We start from the raw sequence: 18,565 nt of genomic DNA on the forward strand, positions 1-18,565 counted from the left end.
ATAACCTTAGTCAACATGCCAAAATTCTTTCTTAACTCTTTAAAAACTTATTAGGAACAGACTAATGGGTGTTGACAACCAGAGAAAAAGATGTGCTATTAAACAAAACCATTTTCCCATACACCGAAAACAGCAGCCTAATTATCAGAATGGAAAATTATAATAAAATCTTAATTTATTCAGATTCATCAAGCAAATTGTTCTTTATGAAATGATAACATTATGTATTTTTGTCACCAGTTGTAAACAATAGCCCTCAGCAACTAAAGTGAATACTGTGGCAAAGAAGGCTAACACATAAGCAGCCTACTGCTGACACAAAGTCACAGTGGTTAATATAAGCATCCCAAGAGGAAGTAGCATTTTGGCGGGAAAGAGGGTAGATGAAAGCTTAGAGTAATTTTTTTCTCTTTTTTCCAAAGGAAGATGCTAGATTTTCTCCTGCCAAAAGGATATCATTTTACATTTCATTTATGCAGTCCTCTTTATTCAAATGAATCACAGTAATTCAATACATTAATATTAAACAGAACAGTCCTGCTTCTCATTCTCTCAATCCTATTAAAAATTGCTTACTTTCTGATATGCATTTTTTGTTGGAATAAAAAGGCAAAAAGAGAAAGACCTAAAGCAGGCAGCATCTTATTTTCATAAACCATATGAGATTTATTATTTGTCACACAGTGCTCAACAGGATCGAGCATATGGTTGAGGCCAGGGTTCTGTGGCAAAATCAAGCATATCAGATCTGCTTCCTCAGAATATCAACAAGAAAGTACTCTCTAGCATGTGCTCTGTCTGGCTGACAAACTGAAGAAATCTGAGATCCTGTAAGAGCTAACCTGATCAAAGTCAGGGATTAAACACTAATAAAAACACTGGCTGCAGCTACATCACACCGAAAGCTAAGTACTGATGATTTAACAGGTCATATTCACCACTGCATCTGCTTTGAGAACGTCATTCATGAATTATAGCACCTAATTTCACTACTGGAAACATTTAACAAATCGGAATCTTCTGGCCTTCATGTTGACAGCAGTTTTTCTAAGCTTTTAAAACAAATTAAAAACAAGGTAAAATAAAATAAATGGATTACTGGTAAGTGCCTATTCTGAATGAGCTTAATGAATGTTTATAAAATGGGTATAAAATATGGAACTGACTCAACTATGATTATACCAAAGGCAGCAAAGAGCCATAAATATTCTGTGTATTACATTAATAATGGCAACAGCCATGCTTAAAGTTGACTATACATTATTAAAATTCCATTTCAGTAGTTTCTGAGATAAATATGTTTTCTGAGGGCAATAAACATTTAAAAAAAAAAGAAAGCTTTACCTCTGCAAACTGAAACAAGGCTGATGCTTGACACTGTTTTGTAGGAGCATCAGGGTGGGATGTACTTGAAGATATCTGAAAGGAAACAAGTTGTTTTTAATGTACAAGGACATTTTCCCATATCAGACTGTTAGATTTTGTCATATATTTCCACTGCAGACACTTATAAAGATTAAGACATGAATCATCACTTTCAATCCCTTTTAGAAGAACAGTATAAATGATAACAGAAGACAAAGGCCATGTTTCTAAAAACAAATGGTTGGAAAGAACCAAATGACAAAAGAGTTTGGCTTAGTTGCCATGTCCCTTGTAAAGGTATCAGGTATGTATCAAACAGCAGTTAAGGAGACCTACTAAAATGAATTTTTATATTTCTATGATTTTCAAAGAATATATTATTAAAAGCTGGAGACTGCAAGGAAAGCCAGTCACTTTCTCTCACCCCTACATTATTACCTGCAAGCTGCTTTCTGCAGAGAAGCAGCTGTAAACCTGTTGGAGCACATGGATGTGGGTCAGGGTATCTGGGATTGAATCTTAGCTGTTACTTACCAGCTACATGACCCAAGGCAGTTCAGCTAAACTTGTTTTTCCCAACTGTAAATTAATGATGGTGATAATTTCTTTTTTAATGACTACTGATTATGGTGAGAAAAAATGTAAGCCATAAAATACACAGCCAGGCACCGCATCACAACTTAGAAGTTGCTCACTAAATATGAAAAGCATTTTCTTTCTTTCAGAACACCTGCATCCTTCCACTCAACACAAACAAAACATGCTTTTGTGTCTAACAATAGATAGAAGATTCTGTCACACAACACTTGATGTTTAATGGAAAACTTTTGTTTCCATTGGGTAATCGTGGAAGCCTCTCTCAAACTTTGCTGAAAGCCATGTAGAAATACTTTCAAGGATATTTTGAGAGCAAGACAGTTACTAATTTTTGTCCCAATGTGAATAAAGCTTCTCTTCTGCTACAAAACAGGTTGAAAGTGAGTCACAAGAGCAGAAACCTTGGATATTGTAACTTCAGCCCATTCCCAGTCCCGCTGAAGCTTGCTTTCTTTATTAGTAACCGTGTTCACCAATTCCATGGAAAGATCCTTACTAAGCAATGAATGCAGCTCAACCACAAAGTAACTTCTAGAAAACTTAGGAAAATGGGTAAAATATAGTACCACAGTGATATTTAGGGATGAGAAACGATTAAGAGAAAGATTGAAATTAGTGGTTTTATCAATTGTTGAAGACATTAGGAAAATTTCAATTCTACTGTATTTTTGAATCAAATAAGAATTTTTAGAATAAATCTCAATAAGAATGAAAAAACAAATAAACCAGATCCTCTTCAACACTTTAAATATAAACCAACCATCGTGAATGGATAAAATTAAATCAAATGTTTTGAAGACATTGAAGGGTAAAATTTTAGAACTTTTTCTTGTTCAAACATTACTGTGTTTGTTCAAACCACAAACACAGAAATCTCCAATGAATACCATGGGTAAGTGTGGTAGACTGCAAATATGAATCCACAGGATTTTCCTGAAGTCTTGGAAATTACAACCTCAGTAGGTCTTACTTCAGATATTACTTTCCATCTCTATTAACCCTCTACAAAACTTAGAAAAAAAATAAACAGTTTAAAGCCTAACCTCCAATACATTTCTTCAAGAATTAAATCGGTCAGTGAAAAAAGAAACTGAATCAGTGCTATAATCCACCTTGTTTTCTGAAAAGCATTTCATGAGTTCCAAGCAAAAGGATATTTTTAAAAATTAATGTTGCAATAAGAAAAGATTTTAATTAATGACACAAATAGTAATGCCTAAAATGCCTGAAGAAATATTTGACCAGGGACCTTTCAAATAGAAGCAATAGTATCAGAAATCTCATTGGAATCTTAAGTATGCTGGAGAGATGATAAAAATGTTCATACGTTAATGTGTCCAAAATTTCATGGGAATTTTTAGAGATTTCACAAGATCTTTAGGGTTCAGGGATCATTCGCTAAGAATCTCTGCTCTCAAAGTTGGGCCCAACTTCATCCAACACATCTACAACTACAATTGAAAGAGACTACATAAAAACTAGGTTATGTTAGCAATTGGGGTGGGGGTAACCAGAGCTGAACTCAAGGGCACTCAACCACTGAGCATATCCCTAGTCCTATTTTATATTTTATTTAGAGACAGGGTCTCACTGAGTTGCTTAGTGCCTCACCATTGCTGAGGTGAGGCACTGGCTTTAAACTTGAAATACTCCTATTTCAGCCTCCCTAGCCACTGGGATTACAGGCATGCACCACTGCACCTGTGTGTTACATTAACTCTTACGGAAACAATGTGCAAAACAATTGGAATTCATGGAAGAGCTCACAGAGGCAGAAAAGTGACAGATAAGGAGTCTTTGCAGCAAATATGTCTAACATTCTAGTGATACCAGGAAGGCATTCAGGAATACTCATCCTGCTGTGACAGTGTCAAAAATACTTTTTTGAACTACAATATGTTCTCCATGTATAAAACTATGGCAGGATGGGCAAATGCCAGGAAGGATGAGATAGAGAATGTCTAAGGAACGACAATTCAAATGATCAAGGGAAGATCAGGTGGTTTAAAGTTTGGGGTAGGGGGATCAATTGGAACTGATATAGGGTTCTAGGCTAAATAAAGATATTTTAGGAAGCAGTTTTAACCTATAAGCTTGCTATCAAGGATAATGTATTTTTTAACATCATCTCTTTGAACTAGTGTCAAAAGGCATTTTAAGAGAACAGGCCCAACTCATAAAATAACACGCTGAAAACTACCAACCTTGTGCTACAGTTTCAAGTAAGAGAAACTTAAGACTTAAGACAGCGTTGGGGGCAGGTTTGGGAGGGATTAGGCAAAAGCCATGAGTTGATTCAGCCTTCCAATTTATCAAATCAGCGACTTACGTTTAATTACTAATTATATTCATAAGTTTAAAATCCATGAATACAATTTAGTAATAAGGTTTAAGTGTAATAATATTTAGTTGTGACTTTAAAAAAGAAAACTTATATAAAACTCATAATTATTCCTTAACTAAGAGCTCTGGAGTTCCAAATATCTTTTAGCAGATTTGGTTCAATTTTCCCATTTATGGTTAACTGACTTCATTAATTCGATTCACTGTCATCTGTACAAGTTGAAACTTGTTTACAATTTCCTTATTAATTAAGTATAAACTGCAGCATATTACCTCAGCAAACTGAAACAATGGTGACTTCTGACGCAATTCAGGGGATTCTGAAACATCAGGCCTGCAAGTACCAGAGGACATCTGAAACAAAGAAAGACAGCATGAAGTTTACAGGAATGATACGAGGAGGCAGATGCCACTTAAAACATTCCTATGCTGAGGAAAGAACAATTTTATTCCCCCAATTTAAGGTAACACTGTAATAAAAGTGCAGTTATTATGTACAGTTTTACACAAGTAGCCATTCCACTGCTAAATAAAACCAGAAATAGTAAGAGAGAGACAGCACTTCACCCAAGAAAATATTTAAAAAGATGTCCCTTTGATCACTTGGTTTTCTGCCACCAAACCCAAAGAATCTACTTCTTTCATGTTCTGTGTTTCCTCAGTATTTTCTATCACTTGACTACATGAAAACATAAATGAGCTCTGACAATGTAACTCTTCTGGAAAAAAAAGCTAAATTCTTGTTTTCTCAGGGTTTCATGTACTTACAACATAAAACCTAATCTTAAGAAGATTAGAATTTAAATCAGAGAAAGTTCTCTTATGATATATATTTTCTTTCCTATAATTTACTATGTTAGGTAAACATCTAACACTTAGATATCTTTATTTCTTTTCTATGTTACTGATAAGTATTCAAAACACTACTCTAAACAATTCTATTAATCAAATATTCATCTCAGAATATACATTTCCTGCTGGGTATGGTGGCACATACCTGTAATCCTAGCTACTCAATAGGATCACAAGTTCTTAAGCCAGCCTCAGCAATTTAGTGAGACCCTGTATTAAAAAGTAAAGTAAAATAAAATAAAACAGGCTGGGATGTAGCTCAGTGGTTAAGTGCCCCTGGATTTAATCCTCAGTACCAAACAATAAAGATTTCCTTTCTCTCTCACTCAAAGAATTAACTCATTTCTGAATTTGAGTCACACAATCGCTTAGGTAATCAGCTGCCATATGAATTACAAAATGTTAGGACAGAAAGGATTTAATTATTCCTCTGATCTAAGCCCCTCTTCTCATTTTAAAGATGAACTGAGAACCAAAAATGGAAGTGACACTGGTCTTCCCCAGCACTTAATAATCCCCCTTTAGCAGTTATCACAAGACATCAATATTTGTTTATTGTATATCTCCTCCCAGGAGTTCTGTCTACTGCATTTTCCCCAACACTATGCACAACATAGATATTCAACAAGTATTTAATGAATGAACTTATGAAAGTTGACAAGAGCTCTTCTAAATCCCAGATTGATGTGTTGTCTCCCTACTTTCCTGAACGATGAAGTCAGGTTGTGTAGGGAAAATAGTTACTTTTCATATTAAAGGAAAAAATACAAAAAAGTTACTGTCCATTTGATCTCTTTGCTTTTTGCTACCAAACCCAAATAAAATCTACTTCTTTCACATATTTTTCATGGTTTGTTTTCAGACTACAAAATAATCCAAATTTATTGTAAAACTCTGAAAAAAGGAAAACAAAAAAGAAAAGATTCCTACCCAATGTTACTTTCCAAATATAAATACTGTTAAAATTCCATATATATTCTTCAAGTTGAGAATGTAGGTAATGTTTACATAAAATAGGATATTATACTACAGTTAGAATGTTCTTTTATAATCTTAATAATAATTTTCCTGAATTCTAAATCTTTTTCAGTTTAATTTTAATAGTTGCAATAGTGATCAATTAGATGCTTGAACTCTATGGAAATAGTTGCCAGCTAACTAGATTATGATCCTAAAAAAAAATGTTTCTTGCTGAATCTCATCATTAAACATTTGGGGAGATGTGTTTCTTTAACAGTATCATAGGCCATTAAGCAGGAGCAAACATTTGAAAATTTATTTGTCACTTTGGGATTTTTTAAAGAATAATGGTCACCTTCTCCCAAGCACCATGGAGAAGGTACAGAATCTTTATTTAATCTGCCACCCAAGGTTTGGCTATAAAGCCTGACCTGCTCATTGCCACTTGATTATTTGGCATGTTGTGCCAAATGTCCAACCAAAGAAACACAAACTCCACTAAAAAGAAAGCCAATAAATTCTGAAATTAGTATCCACAAAAGTTTGGGAATATTTGATCAAAATGTCTCTTCACAATTTAGGAATTAAAAAATATCAACACTTTCCTGGCTCAGTAAGAAATCATATGTGTTTGGATCCTGAATAATAATCAAAATGTGTTTTAAAACCAAGCTTGTAATTTAATGAAAAGCATAAAGTATCTTCATAAAACTTTACTAAACTAGGTTATGCATGTGACAGAAATCTAGAAAAGGTACTTGGAATGAAATGTCATTTACAGCAACTACACACATAAAGCCTATATAACATATTATACGCATGGGTTGCTTAACACCAGGGTTTTGTTCTGAGAACTGCATCATTCAGACTATGTCACTGTATACACATCACAACACAGAATAAGATGGCTTCACTATCATTAGGCAATAGAATTGTATGGGGTCACCATTTGTATATGCAATCCATCGCTGACTGCAATGTCATAACATCATTATACAGTGTGTGACTGCATTCTTGTTTCAAATTCTATGAAGCATGAGAAACAGTTACAATTTATGCAGAAATAAATTTTCCTATGGCTTACAGTTCATATTAACAGTAAGTAGAAAATTTAACTTTCTTTTAAGTGTCATTTATAGATTGCATTTGCTTATATAATAAATCAAGCCAAAGTTTAAAAGTTAAATGATATCCTTTGAAAATCTTCAGGATGGATGGTCTTAAATAAATAAAATTTCCTATTTGAATGGAAGATTTAAATGCAAGTAATTATCAAGGTATCTGTAACCCCACACATGAAAGAAGTCTATGCATGTTCATGCTCACCATGCATTAGATAGAGCAGATGCACAATGAGTATCTGGTTGCCCGACTTGATTTTTGGCGTGTGTGTGAATATGAAGAATCTCAGGGACTGAAACAGATAGTACAACAAAAGCTGTCCAATGGGTAACTGAGCAGGAATAGAATCACTAAAACTGTGCACTTTAATCTAGTAAATCATGCACTCTTAAAATCGAGCTATTTTTACCATAAAACATTGTGAATTTAACATGTATCTTCAATATAGTATAAAGGAAACGGAACAAAATTTAAACAGAACAAAATTTAGGAGTCAAGAGAATGGGATCCTCCTAAGCTATGTTACCTGACCTGTGTACCTGACCTGTGTACCTGACTTGTTTACTTGACTCTAGTCCATAGAAGAATAGAAGCAGCAAATCAAAAAGGACCAAGAGTAGAGACGAGAAAAAAGGAGAAGGTTGTAAAAGGAAGAAACAATGTCAGCAGCAGGAGGAGACAGAGAGATAAGACAGAGAAACTAAAGCACAGTAGTTTATCTAAAACAAATTATGGCAAATAGCCCTGAAATTTATGCTGAAGGCATCCATTCAATGCAGTAATTTATATGCTTAGCTATGATTCTAAAATTACAAAATATATCTTTATTGAAAAGGCAGAAATTTCTATCTAAAATCTCAAAATGTAAAAATGGTTTAATGGAAATTGCAATATGTAGGATTCATTCTTGAGCACTTCATAAATAAGGTGTACAATAAAGGTGTGTTTATCTGTGCATATAGTAATAATATGTGCTTGATAAACAATACGGAATCCTATGTATAAGAAAAGGATAGAATATTTCCACAAAGGGCTTCTATTTGGATAACAGCATTAGTCAAAGAGTACCAGACCTTATGAAATGTATAAAATATTGTGTTGTACTATGTTGCCTTGCTGTTTGCATTTAAAATACTTTAAACTATCTATTTTTGCTAAGTGGGGCACACTTTTTATGGAAAAAACACCAATTCTTCAACATCCATTCCTATGCTAGAAAAGGCTTACTTCCTAAATGTAACAGAATATACAGAGTTAAAGAAGAGGAAAGAAAATATACTAAATGAGCAGTGGTTTAATAAAATAAGTGTGTGGGGTGGGGGTGGGGAGGACAGAGAAGCTGTCTCTAGAAATAATCCCTGAAATAATCCATAGAACCACTAGGTGATGCTATATGCCCAAAAATAAAACAGCTAAAGGAATTTTTGTTAATCACATAACTTCCCTTAAATTCAATCCTTCCTTTGATTTAGCTATAATTCTCAATAACCAAGGAAGGAAAATGATTAGTATAATTAAGAATTATGAGGTAGCAGTATATTTTCCACAAGAGCAATTTAGATAGTGAAAATTATAGGCAAAGAAAAGTGATCCAGCTTCCCAATATGAAAAAAAGATCAAGCCAGTTATACACTGTAAGTGGCTTGGGAAGTAAGAATTATCTAGGGCCCATTCCTACTTTGCAGGGCACAAGACCACAGTGTCACAATGCTTGGTACTGTGGCAAACACAAGTCAATTAAAAAGGCATGTACGTATTGTAGCTCAGCCACATAGTCCTCCTCTTGCCAACTCAAACGTTTATTTATTACTCACTCATTGAATAAATATACAAAGATGACTGCTTTTAAGAAGTTTAAATTCCACTTGATTCCAGCATATGCTGGGGAATAAAATAAGGACTATGGAACTGTGCTAAAGAGTTGTCCTTGAATTGTCAGGTGGAATCTTTTACACCTAAACTGTCTTTTCTCCTGAAAGACACTCCCTGTTCTTGCCCAAGCCGTCTCTCAAATTCCCTCCTGCAGCTTTAACTCACTTGATTCAAGTGCAAGGGTCAGCTGCATTATATAAATGCATAATGACGAAATATCACGGGCTATGGGAAAACAAACAGCCTTTACAGTTGGAAGGAGTTAAGTAGTATCTCACATACATCTAGAAGGAAAGCCAGAATTTCTCTCACAAGAAACATACATATAATGTAGTAATAGCTAGGAAAATATGGAAGTAAATATGCACTGTGTTTTGAAACAGTGATATCTCAGAGTGGTTAAAGAGTAAGATGCCATGGAAATATAGAGGGAAAGGAATCAGACTGACTGACAAAAACTGGAATTACTGTGTTGTGTTAAGAAGTATGAAAATTAGGCTAAATGAAATGGGAGACTTGCAAGACTTTAAGTGGGAGAACAGCATGAGGAGAGATGTGTAGGTAGGTAATTATGTCAGTGGTGTGCAGGATGACCTTGGCTGGGGAATGATTGGAGGCAGTAGACCAGTTAGAAGGTTAAGGAAATAAAGCAGCAGAGATGTGGGATCCCAAGTAAGTCAGAGAAAGTATTTGCCAGTCCTTAGTAATTGTCCAGAAGGTTGTCAGCCAACTGTTAACAATTAAAGGTAAAGAGCAAACTTGAGAGGAGAAAGGCTTCGTCAGGTACAGAGAGCATCTTTCATGAGAAAACACAGTTTGGGGATAGAGGATTCCACCTGAAAGGTCAAAAAAAACAAAAACAAAAACAAAAACAAAAAAACCTGCATCATGATGCACTGCCCTTGGCTACCTGACAACAGTAGAATATACTCCATCCTGAGTAGGTACTAGGGTCCAGTGGGAAGCACAACCAAACAGCACTACAGAGATGAATGCACCGAATTGGATTGTACACTGAGTCACTTGAGTGAAAAGAATAAGACCCTGGTTTTACTCAGGGAATCAGAAATATCATAATGTTGATTTCACTCCATGGGGAAAGTTCTATCATTATAGTCTGTGTGGCAGAACACTAGTATGTGAAGCCCAGACAAGCTCCCGGCCAGTTCTCCAAAAGAAAGAGGTTGAGCTCACTGGCCTGATGGGCAGTTCCAGTTAAAAAGGGTAATGAATAGTAAACATAGAGAGGGGAGGCCTTTAAACATTTAGGAAGAGAAAAGGTTCAGAGCTCTCATTTCCTTTTCAATGTTAAATTTAAATACAGCATTTTTTTTTTTACAAAATGTGTTTAAAACCTATAAAACTGTAAAAAGGGAATAAAAGCTTTAATATAGGTTGAGCTAGGAGTTGAGAAGAGGGAAAATGTCATTCCATGGACTTAAGTAACCCAGAATAGTCAAATACAGTACCTTACGGTAGGCACCTATCAAACAAACAAATTTGTACCAACAGATAGAAAATAATTCTCCTAATTTCACTGACATTAGAAACTATCAAAAAGTTAACACCTTTCAATTTTATCTAAATAAGTATTTGTTTAAAATTTTAAACAGTGTTGAAAAATGTGGATATAAGAATTAATTTACTGAACAAATATTAGAATAACCAAGTGTTCCATATCTCCGATATTGCCTATCTCAAATAACGGAAATATGTGGGATTAAATTTTCGTATTATGAATTGCTTTTTCTATGATCTTGGAGAATGAGGACAAAAATAAACTGAAAGCATAGGGTTCTGGGGAAAATTAAATGAAATAATCACTGTGAAGTGCTTGGTACACTAAACCTAGCCCTGAGAGCACCCATGAATGCCCCTGCTCTGGCTGCTAGTAACTAAAGAGTTCAGAGCATGGGCCATCACAGAAGTGGCACAGTTTGGGTAGGTGGGGACTGAATCACAAAGGACCCAGTATACTACAAAGAAGACTGTCTAGTTCTCCTGGGCTCAAATCTCAGTTCTGCCACTTGGTAGATGCACATCCATAATTTTCAATAAACACTTTTCATATCAATGTATGCAAAGACAGCACTCAATTTTACACTGTTCAATTCTCATGTAACATGACCTTTCCCCACAGGGCTTTATAAGAGGCAAGCCCATCACCTGATGGACCTTATCCACTAATTTGATGCTAATTCAGCTACTCTGCTTAAGTCATTACTTCCTATATTGATTTCCCCCAGGTATTAAAAAGTTGTCTCCTTCTTGAGTACTTGATGATAAAGAGTAAATTACAACTGTAAATTCTTATAAGGTTTCAATGGACAAGTAAGGGTGTGTGAGTGTGTGTGTGTGTGTGTGTACACGCACATGCATAAACTGTAAAGTATATTACAACCTGTGGGAATAATGCCTAATATAATTCAAACTTTCAAGTCAAGTGTGAAATACCCAGAATAACTTAAGGTTATAATACTATACCTACAAAAATTCTTTCCAGGAAAAAACCTACCTTACAGGTTTTATTTAGTTAATCTTCATAGTAGTTTTGGGAGTTAAGGGCAAGCAGGTATTATTAGCTCCATTTCACAGAATGGAAAGCAAAACAAAAACTGGCTTGATCAAAACTTTACTATCCTGTTTGTTCCAATAGAAAAAGCTAGTATTCCGAAATCACAGCCCTGAGGTCTGAGGCAGTTTGCAAACATTGGAAAGTCTGGCTTTAGTTATTCAACTGAGTAAATACTGATGTCTTCAAAACTTCACCATCAGTTATGATTATGCCACCTAACTTATCTTATTTTCCAACCATTCTTCTTTCTTTTCTAGTTAAGATATCTTTCTGTTGTTCAGTAAGGTTCAATGCCAATATCATTTTTTCTAACATTAGCCCACTATTTTAGTCAGCTTTTTCACTGCTGTGACTAAAAGACCTAATGAGAATAATTTTAGAGGAGGAAAAGTTTATTTGGGGGCTTATGGTTTCAGAGGCCTCAGGTTCATGGATAGTTGGGTCTCAAGGTGAGGCAGATCATCGTGGTGGAGGAGTATGGAAAGCAACCCACATGGTGGTCAGGAAGCAGAGAGAGAGAGACTCCAACTTGCCAGATACAAATATATACCCCAAAAGGCATGCCCCCAATGCCCCACCTCCTCCAGCCATACCCTACCTGCCTTCAGTTACCACTCAGTTAATCCCATCAGGTGATTAATTCATTGACTGAGGTAAAGCTCTCATAACCCAATCATTTCTTCTCCAAACCTTTTTGGATTATCTCACATGAACTTTTGGTGGACACCTCACATTCTTGTTTATATGTTAGATGCTGAATAACTGCCCTTTCTATACCCTCTAAATTCTATCACTCCCTGCCTTATTTTTAAAAATGTAATTTAGTTTTGCATTTTTATTAAGGTCACTAACAAATATAAGAGAATATTCTTAGTCTTAAAGGTAACTTCCGGCAATTCCAGATCAAATACTTCCATTTTATTTACTGTATTTTCATTAGTAGCCCCCACTCTCCCTTTATAGTAGAGGTAGAACCTGGGCCTTGCCACTCAAGGTGAGTTGCATTCCCAGTGCTGTATTTTCACCTTTAGATAACTCCCTGACATGAAGCAAACTGCCTTCTTTTTAGGTCTTCTCAGTTCAATATGAACATTATTATTTTTATTTATTCTACTTGTCTTTTGCACACTTATGTTTTCTAAAAAGTATATATTCCTTTAAATTTCAGGGCATTCTAATGAGACTGCCTCTTATCTCCTCTGTTGCTCCCTCCTACCTATTTATCTGGATCTCATTATTTTCATTAAACAACTTTACTTGGTTTCTGACTAAATTTATATCATTGGAAACATTCCTTGCTATTTATTTCACTGCTATGTGGTTATTTTCTAATGAGACTGCTATGCTTATATTCTATATGGTGTTGTGGTTTAGATATGAGGTGTTCCTCAAAAGCTCCTGTTAATGAAGAAATATTCAGAGACAAATGATTAGGTTATGAGATCTATAACATAATCAGTCCATCTTAGTTTGAATGGACTAACTGAGTGGTGACTGTAGGCAGGTGGGGTATGACTGGAGGAGGTAGTCACTGAGAATGTGCCCTGGAAGAATATATCTTCTCTAGGCCCCCACCACTACCACCAAGTTTTCTGCTTTTGGCTCACCATGGGGAGAGCAGCTTCCCTTCACCATGGCTTTCTGCCACGACATGCTGCCTCATCTTGGACCCAGAGCAATGAAGTTTGATGGCCATGAACTGATACCTCTGATACCATGAGTGAAAATAAACTTTTCCTCTTTAAGTTATTCTTGTCAGCAAAGACTTACTTAGTCTACCATTTTGAGCCAGAAATCACTTTTCTTTATGTTTGTCTTGCTCAACATATCAATTTTTTAATTAATAAATTATGTAAAAACATACGTTGTTTCTAAAAAATTATCTCTAATAGTTTATGCATTCCTTATACTACAGGTATAAAAAATATATAACAAATTTAACAAATTATAGTAAATTATAAAGAAAATGTGTGAAAAATACAAGAAACTATAAATCAAAATTCACCACTTTTATTTATTAGACACAAAGTTACCACAGCTGAGACTATAAAAGCCACCTGAGCTTAGTAAAGAGGCACTAAAAAAATGTTGACCTAGTAAAGCCACAAATTGATTATGAAAGATTAATGAGGAAAAAGAGAAAATTCAAACATTACTATTATTTGCCTACTGATCTCTTAAGAAATTGAAATTTCTCTCTAAAAACTCTAAGAGCATTAAGATAGGTCAAGCCAAACAAACAAACAAAAAAAACACAGTCTTTTAATTTGGGACTTCATTGTTTCAGTTAAAGTAAAAGTAAATCTATTACCTATATTAATTTTATACTTTAAAAAGTCTGTTAAGAACTTTTTCTATGTGAGTAGGTCTCAGTTCAATGAACAAAAGAAAATTTCCACCCTTTAAGAATAATATTTTAGAATAGGATTTTACATGGTACTTAAAAAGCCATATGATTAAACCATTCCTGTGGCAGAATTTTTGTAAATGTCAAATTTCACAGTTATTTTTCTAAATGTCAAAAATAGGAAACTTTTGAATCTCTCATCTGGGGTAAGGTTCTATATTCCCGCTAAATTTCTTAGAAAATTTTAAGTATACATTTACTATGTTTAGCTAATGTTTATCTGGCTGCATATATAAGTCCCTAAAGTTCTATTATATAATCGAATTATATAATTAAGACTTTGCACAGAAATCGAAAGACTAAGGGAAGTCTACTGATATCTATGAAGTAAACTCTCAAACTAATGATATTTACAAAGATACCAGATTATATTTTTTTACTCCTTTATTGTTCTAATCTGTCAAGATTATTTTCACTAATAACCCACATATCTCTGAGGTGAGGGTAGGGAATATGAAGACAGAGCTGTGTTGTTTAAGATCTACTTTTCCCCTTAGTTTGATAAGTCATTTAACTTTGCTTCTTTTAGCTTGAGAATTCTCAAAATGTTTCCACATCAGAGATAAAAGATCTACCACTGCATTACTTAAAGTGCTTTTTTTGATATTCTATGCTTTAAAAGGGAATAGGAGAACTTCTCTCACTGAAAAGACCCCACGAGGCACAACTTTAAGCAAAGGGTTTGGGTGAAGTATCCCTTTCTTTGACTATCATCCAGAAATTCTACAAATGTTGATTTATACTTGCACTAAAAAGTAAGAAAGAATGTTAAAAGATGTTGGGAATAAAAACTACCATCCTCATATAATCTGTTAGGAGACATGATGCTGACTTCCCAATGCAAAGCACTCTTGGAAATCACAAGTGCAGCTGTGTTGAAAGGTCAAGTGTGTGTTGTTATTCCAACACTCATCTCTAGAACATGCTTGGGATACACTATACCTAAATGAGAGTTTACCTGATTTGCCATTAGGTAATACCATGTGGAGGCAAGTGAAATGATGCCTGACAATGTCACTGTGTTAGGAAGTACAAACATGCTGAATAATGGGTTTGCAAAGGTACCAAGTAGCACAAATGTTTCCCCCCCCAGTTAAAGAATACAACAAATATATACATTTTTAATATACTAAATTGAACAGAATCAAAATAATTTAAACTGAACAGTCAACAACTGTGGATCCCAAATATAAACTATAAATAACAATAGTCTCATATAAGCAGCCTATACAGTTGAATAGGCTTTCACTATAATCTACATAGCATTCTCAAAATTAAAAAAAAAATAAGTTAAAAGTATAGATCTGTGATAAAATTGAGGCGACTGGCTATTTTGCCCTATATAGATATTCTGGATGAGGACTGAAAATTTTTATCTCAAGAACCCAAGAGTTTTAAAATAACATGACCAGCAGGTTAATCTGACTGGCTTCTGTTAAGAGTGTCTGGAAAATAAAAGATTCTACAAATGCAAACTATGTGTGGTTAACTGTTACTATGTGCCCATCAAAATCACACCCATAAATGTCTAGCAAGAGAAGTCCAATAACTAGACTGTGAAACCAAGCTCACAAGGGTCCGTCCTTTTCCTTCTTAAAAATGAAACAATTCTGGAAAGCCATGTTGTCAGATTTTTAAAATAGATAATTCAGGTACTAGAGAGAAGGATAAATTCATATTTTTAACAATCATTTTTCTACTAGGAAGTCCAAATGAGAACATCAAAACAGCAGAAAAGTTTTGAAGAGAGTAAATGAATTGTAAGACACAATGTACATACACATGACATAGTCACAGCAAAGGCCAACTAACTGTACATTGCATTTTTTACTTTTAGATTCACAGACCCACAAAATCTCCACTAGACTTGTGTTTGTGTCCTCTTGGTTTATTAACACCACTTCTGTGACTCTCAAATCACCATATGCACAGACAGATCGTAGTGAAAACAATTATAAGTAAAGTTTGCTCATGAGCTGTAAGCAGTGAACTGCAGAAATAACAATGTGAACTGAATACAAATGTCTGTGTTCCTAAGCCCCAGCATGAGCAGGGTGGAAAGGAATGAGGGACTGGCTTACCTCTGGTGTGCCAAGAGCATGTTCTCCAGCTAACAGCAGCATGCTCAGGCCTCCCATTTGAGTAGGATCTAAATAAGTCAAAAACAAACAAACAATCACCTTCCAAGCAGGACCCGTATATAATACAGAAGGAATCAATGAGAATATTAATAAATACAGAAATGCAACAGAACCACATAACTTTTATAAATAACTTTCAAAACTCTTTAACAATAACCTGGCATATATTTTCTTAGTGCTCGCACTTTTGTGAGTCTTTTAAATACCACAACTGCCCCACCATTCCAGCATAGTTATTTTCTTCAGTAGCCCAGCTACTTAGAACATGAATTATCTGTGAACCCAAGGCTTCTTTCTGTGCATGAAAATTATTTTTTTTAAAAACAAAAGAGTACTTATTCTCATATCTCATTTGAATCTAATGTATGATATGTCAAGATCATTGTATTGTCATGAGCAACTAATAAAAAAGAAATAAACACATCCAACCATTTCCTCAAAAAAAAAAAAAAAAGAGTACTTATGCTTGTCTTCCAAGATTTTTATTCTCAAATTGTTATTTCTGCCAGATGAAAGCAGGACTAATAAAAAGAACCAGGCTATCAGAACTAGAGAACAGAGATATTTTCAAAATGGACCTTCAAAATCTAGTGAGCTTTTTTCAAATTATTTCTTTTTAAAACTTTCAAGATAAATTTAAAATAACTGATGTACAAATTCTTAGAAGTAGTTAGTCTCTTTCTCAAAATAACTTCAAGATTAAAAATTAATCTTTTTATTGTTACCAGTGATTTTTGACCCAACAGATAGTAAGAAACATATATTTTTAAAGGTTCTCTTAAATGAATTAAGATTTGGTACTGCAACAAAAGAACACATGTAAAAATGCCTAGCTTACTTTCTCTCCTAGTACACACAGGTTCTCAATAAATGTATATTTTATTTTAGGAATCTCTCTCTACAATTAAAGATAAGGATCAGTCAAAATGTTGTCTGAAGACATTCAGTTGTTTCTTTATGGTTCAAGGTATGTCCTTTATTCAAACCTGTTTTGAGAACTCATGGAGTAAGTCTGATCATATATACAATTTGTTTAAAATTGCAAGCAGGTTACAAGGTACGTATGAGGTCACCAAAGGATCAAGTGTTCAAGAAAATATGTCATTGTTGAAAGACAGCCTTATAGAAAGACAGAGAAACAGAATACATAAGCAATCATGAGCTTTGCCTCAAGTGTAGTTTAAAGATTCCAATTTTAATCAAACACTAAGTTTACATACTATTGTGATTGCTAAGACAGACAATAAAGCTAATTAAAATTAAAAAAAAAAAGGGTGAAATGAATTTTGCAGAAAGTAAAAGTTTAGTTGGTTACTTTGAGAGTGAAATACTTTTGCAGCTGTCATCCTGGAGACCAGTAGGATTGGATGATAGCTTTCTAAAGATAAAAATGTGTTAGTTCAAATTACAAAGTAAAATGGGAACATGATTACATGATAATTTATATACCAATGATAAGTTATAAGTTATATACCAATATGACTTCACAAGAAGTTAGCTATATGCATACTGAGACAGAGCAAGAAATTACCTTCATCCTTTATATCATTTACATTTATATAGTTCAGAACTATTAAAATGTATTTGCATAAATAGCACACTTTCCTTTTATCAAGAGGGTTTGTACTGCATTAATTTCTAAATAACTTCCCCTTCCTGGAAAACATATACATGTGACAAATAAACCGAAAAATGTCAAGTGAAAAGCCAGAGCAAACAAAACAAAATGAAAGAGATTCACTGCTAAGGAAAAGTTACACTAGCCTTTAAATTCCCTCAATATCCCCTAATTCAGATAGCCAAGAAGCATGTTTTAATTAAAGGCAATTTAATTCACTTCATCTTATTGGAAACATCAGACTAATGTTACCCATTAAATGGAAGCTGAATAGAACTCTTGCCATGGATTTTCAATATCCAACACACGCAATTAATTACATATACAACGAGATGAATGCCAGGAAGTGTCTTTCTGCTTTCTTGTACTTTGCTGTAAAGAAAACTGCTTTATGCTGGGTTGTGCACACCTGTAATCCCAGTGGCTTGAGAGGCTGAGGCAGGAGAATCGCAAGTTCAAAGCCAATCTCAGCAAGTTAACGAGGCCCTGTCTCAGGCCCTGTCTCAAAATGAAAATAAAAAGGGCTAGGGATAAGGCTCAGTGGTTAAGTGCCCCTGGGTTCAATCCCTGGTACCAAAAACACTGTCGTAAAAAGCTAAGAAGTAAAAATCTTGCTTGAAGTTTATGTTCTACTTCTATTTTATAGGTAAAAGACTGGTAGATTAATAGTGTTAACAACACTAAAAAAGGTTTCTCATAGTTTCATATAATTT

General features: G+C 34.5%; 1 protein-coding gene across 10 annotated transcripts in view; it reads right to left on the bottom strand.

The window, feature by feature from the left end:
- The window catches only part of Bbx (BBX high mobility group box domain containing), a 261,386-nt gene that overhangs the window by 56,275 nt on the left and 186,546 nt on the right, over window positions 1-18,565 (bottom strand). For all 10 annotated transcript variants that reach the window (XM_015478557.2, XM_015478556.2, XM_015478555.2 and 7 more), the window contains 3 exons: window positions 16,175-16,242; window positions 4,579-4,659; window positions 1,345-1,419 (listed from right to left, as the gene is read on the bottom strand). In XM_015478557.2, the coding sequence (XP_015334043.1) occupies window positions 1,345-1,419; window positions 4,579-4,659; window positions 16,175-16,242 (224 nt within the window). The remainder of the gene's footprint in view (window positions 1-1,344; window positions 1,420-4,578; window positions 4,660-16,174; window positions 16,243-18,565) is intronic.

Source organism: Marmota marmota, unplaced genomic scaffold (genome assembly GCF_001458135.2).
Source record: "Marmota marmota marmota unplaced genomic scaffold, marMar, whole genome shotgun sequence".
Taxonomy (NCBI): domain Eukaryota; kingdom Metazoa; phylum Chordata; class Mammalia; order Rodentia; family Sciuridae; genus Marmota; species Marmota marmota.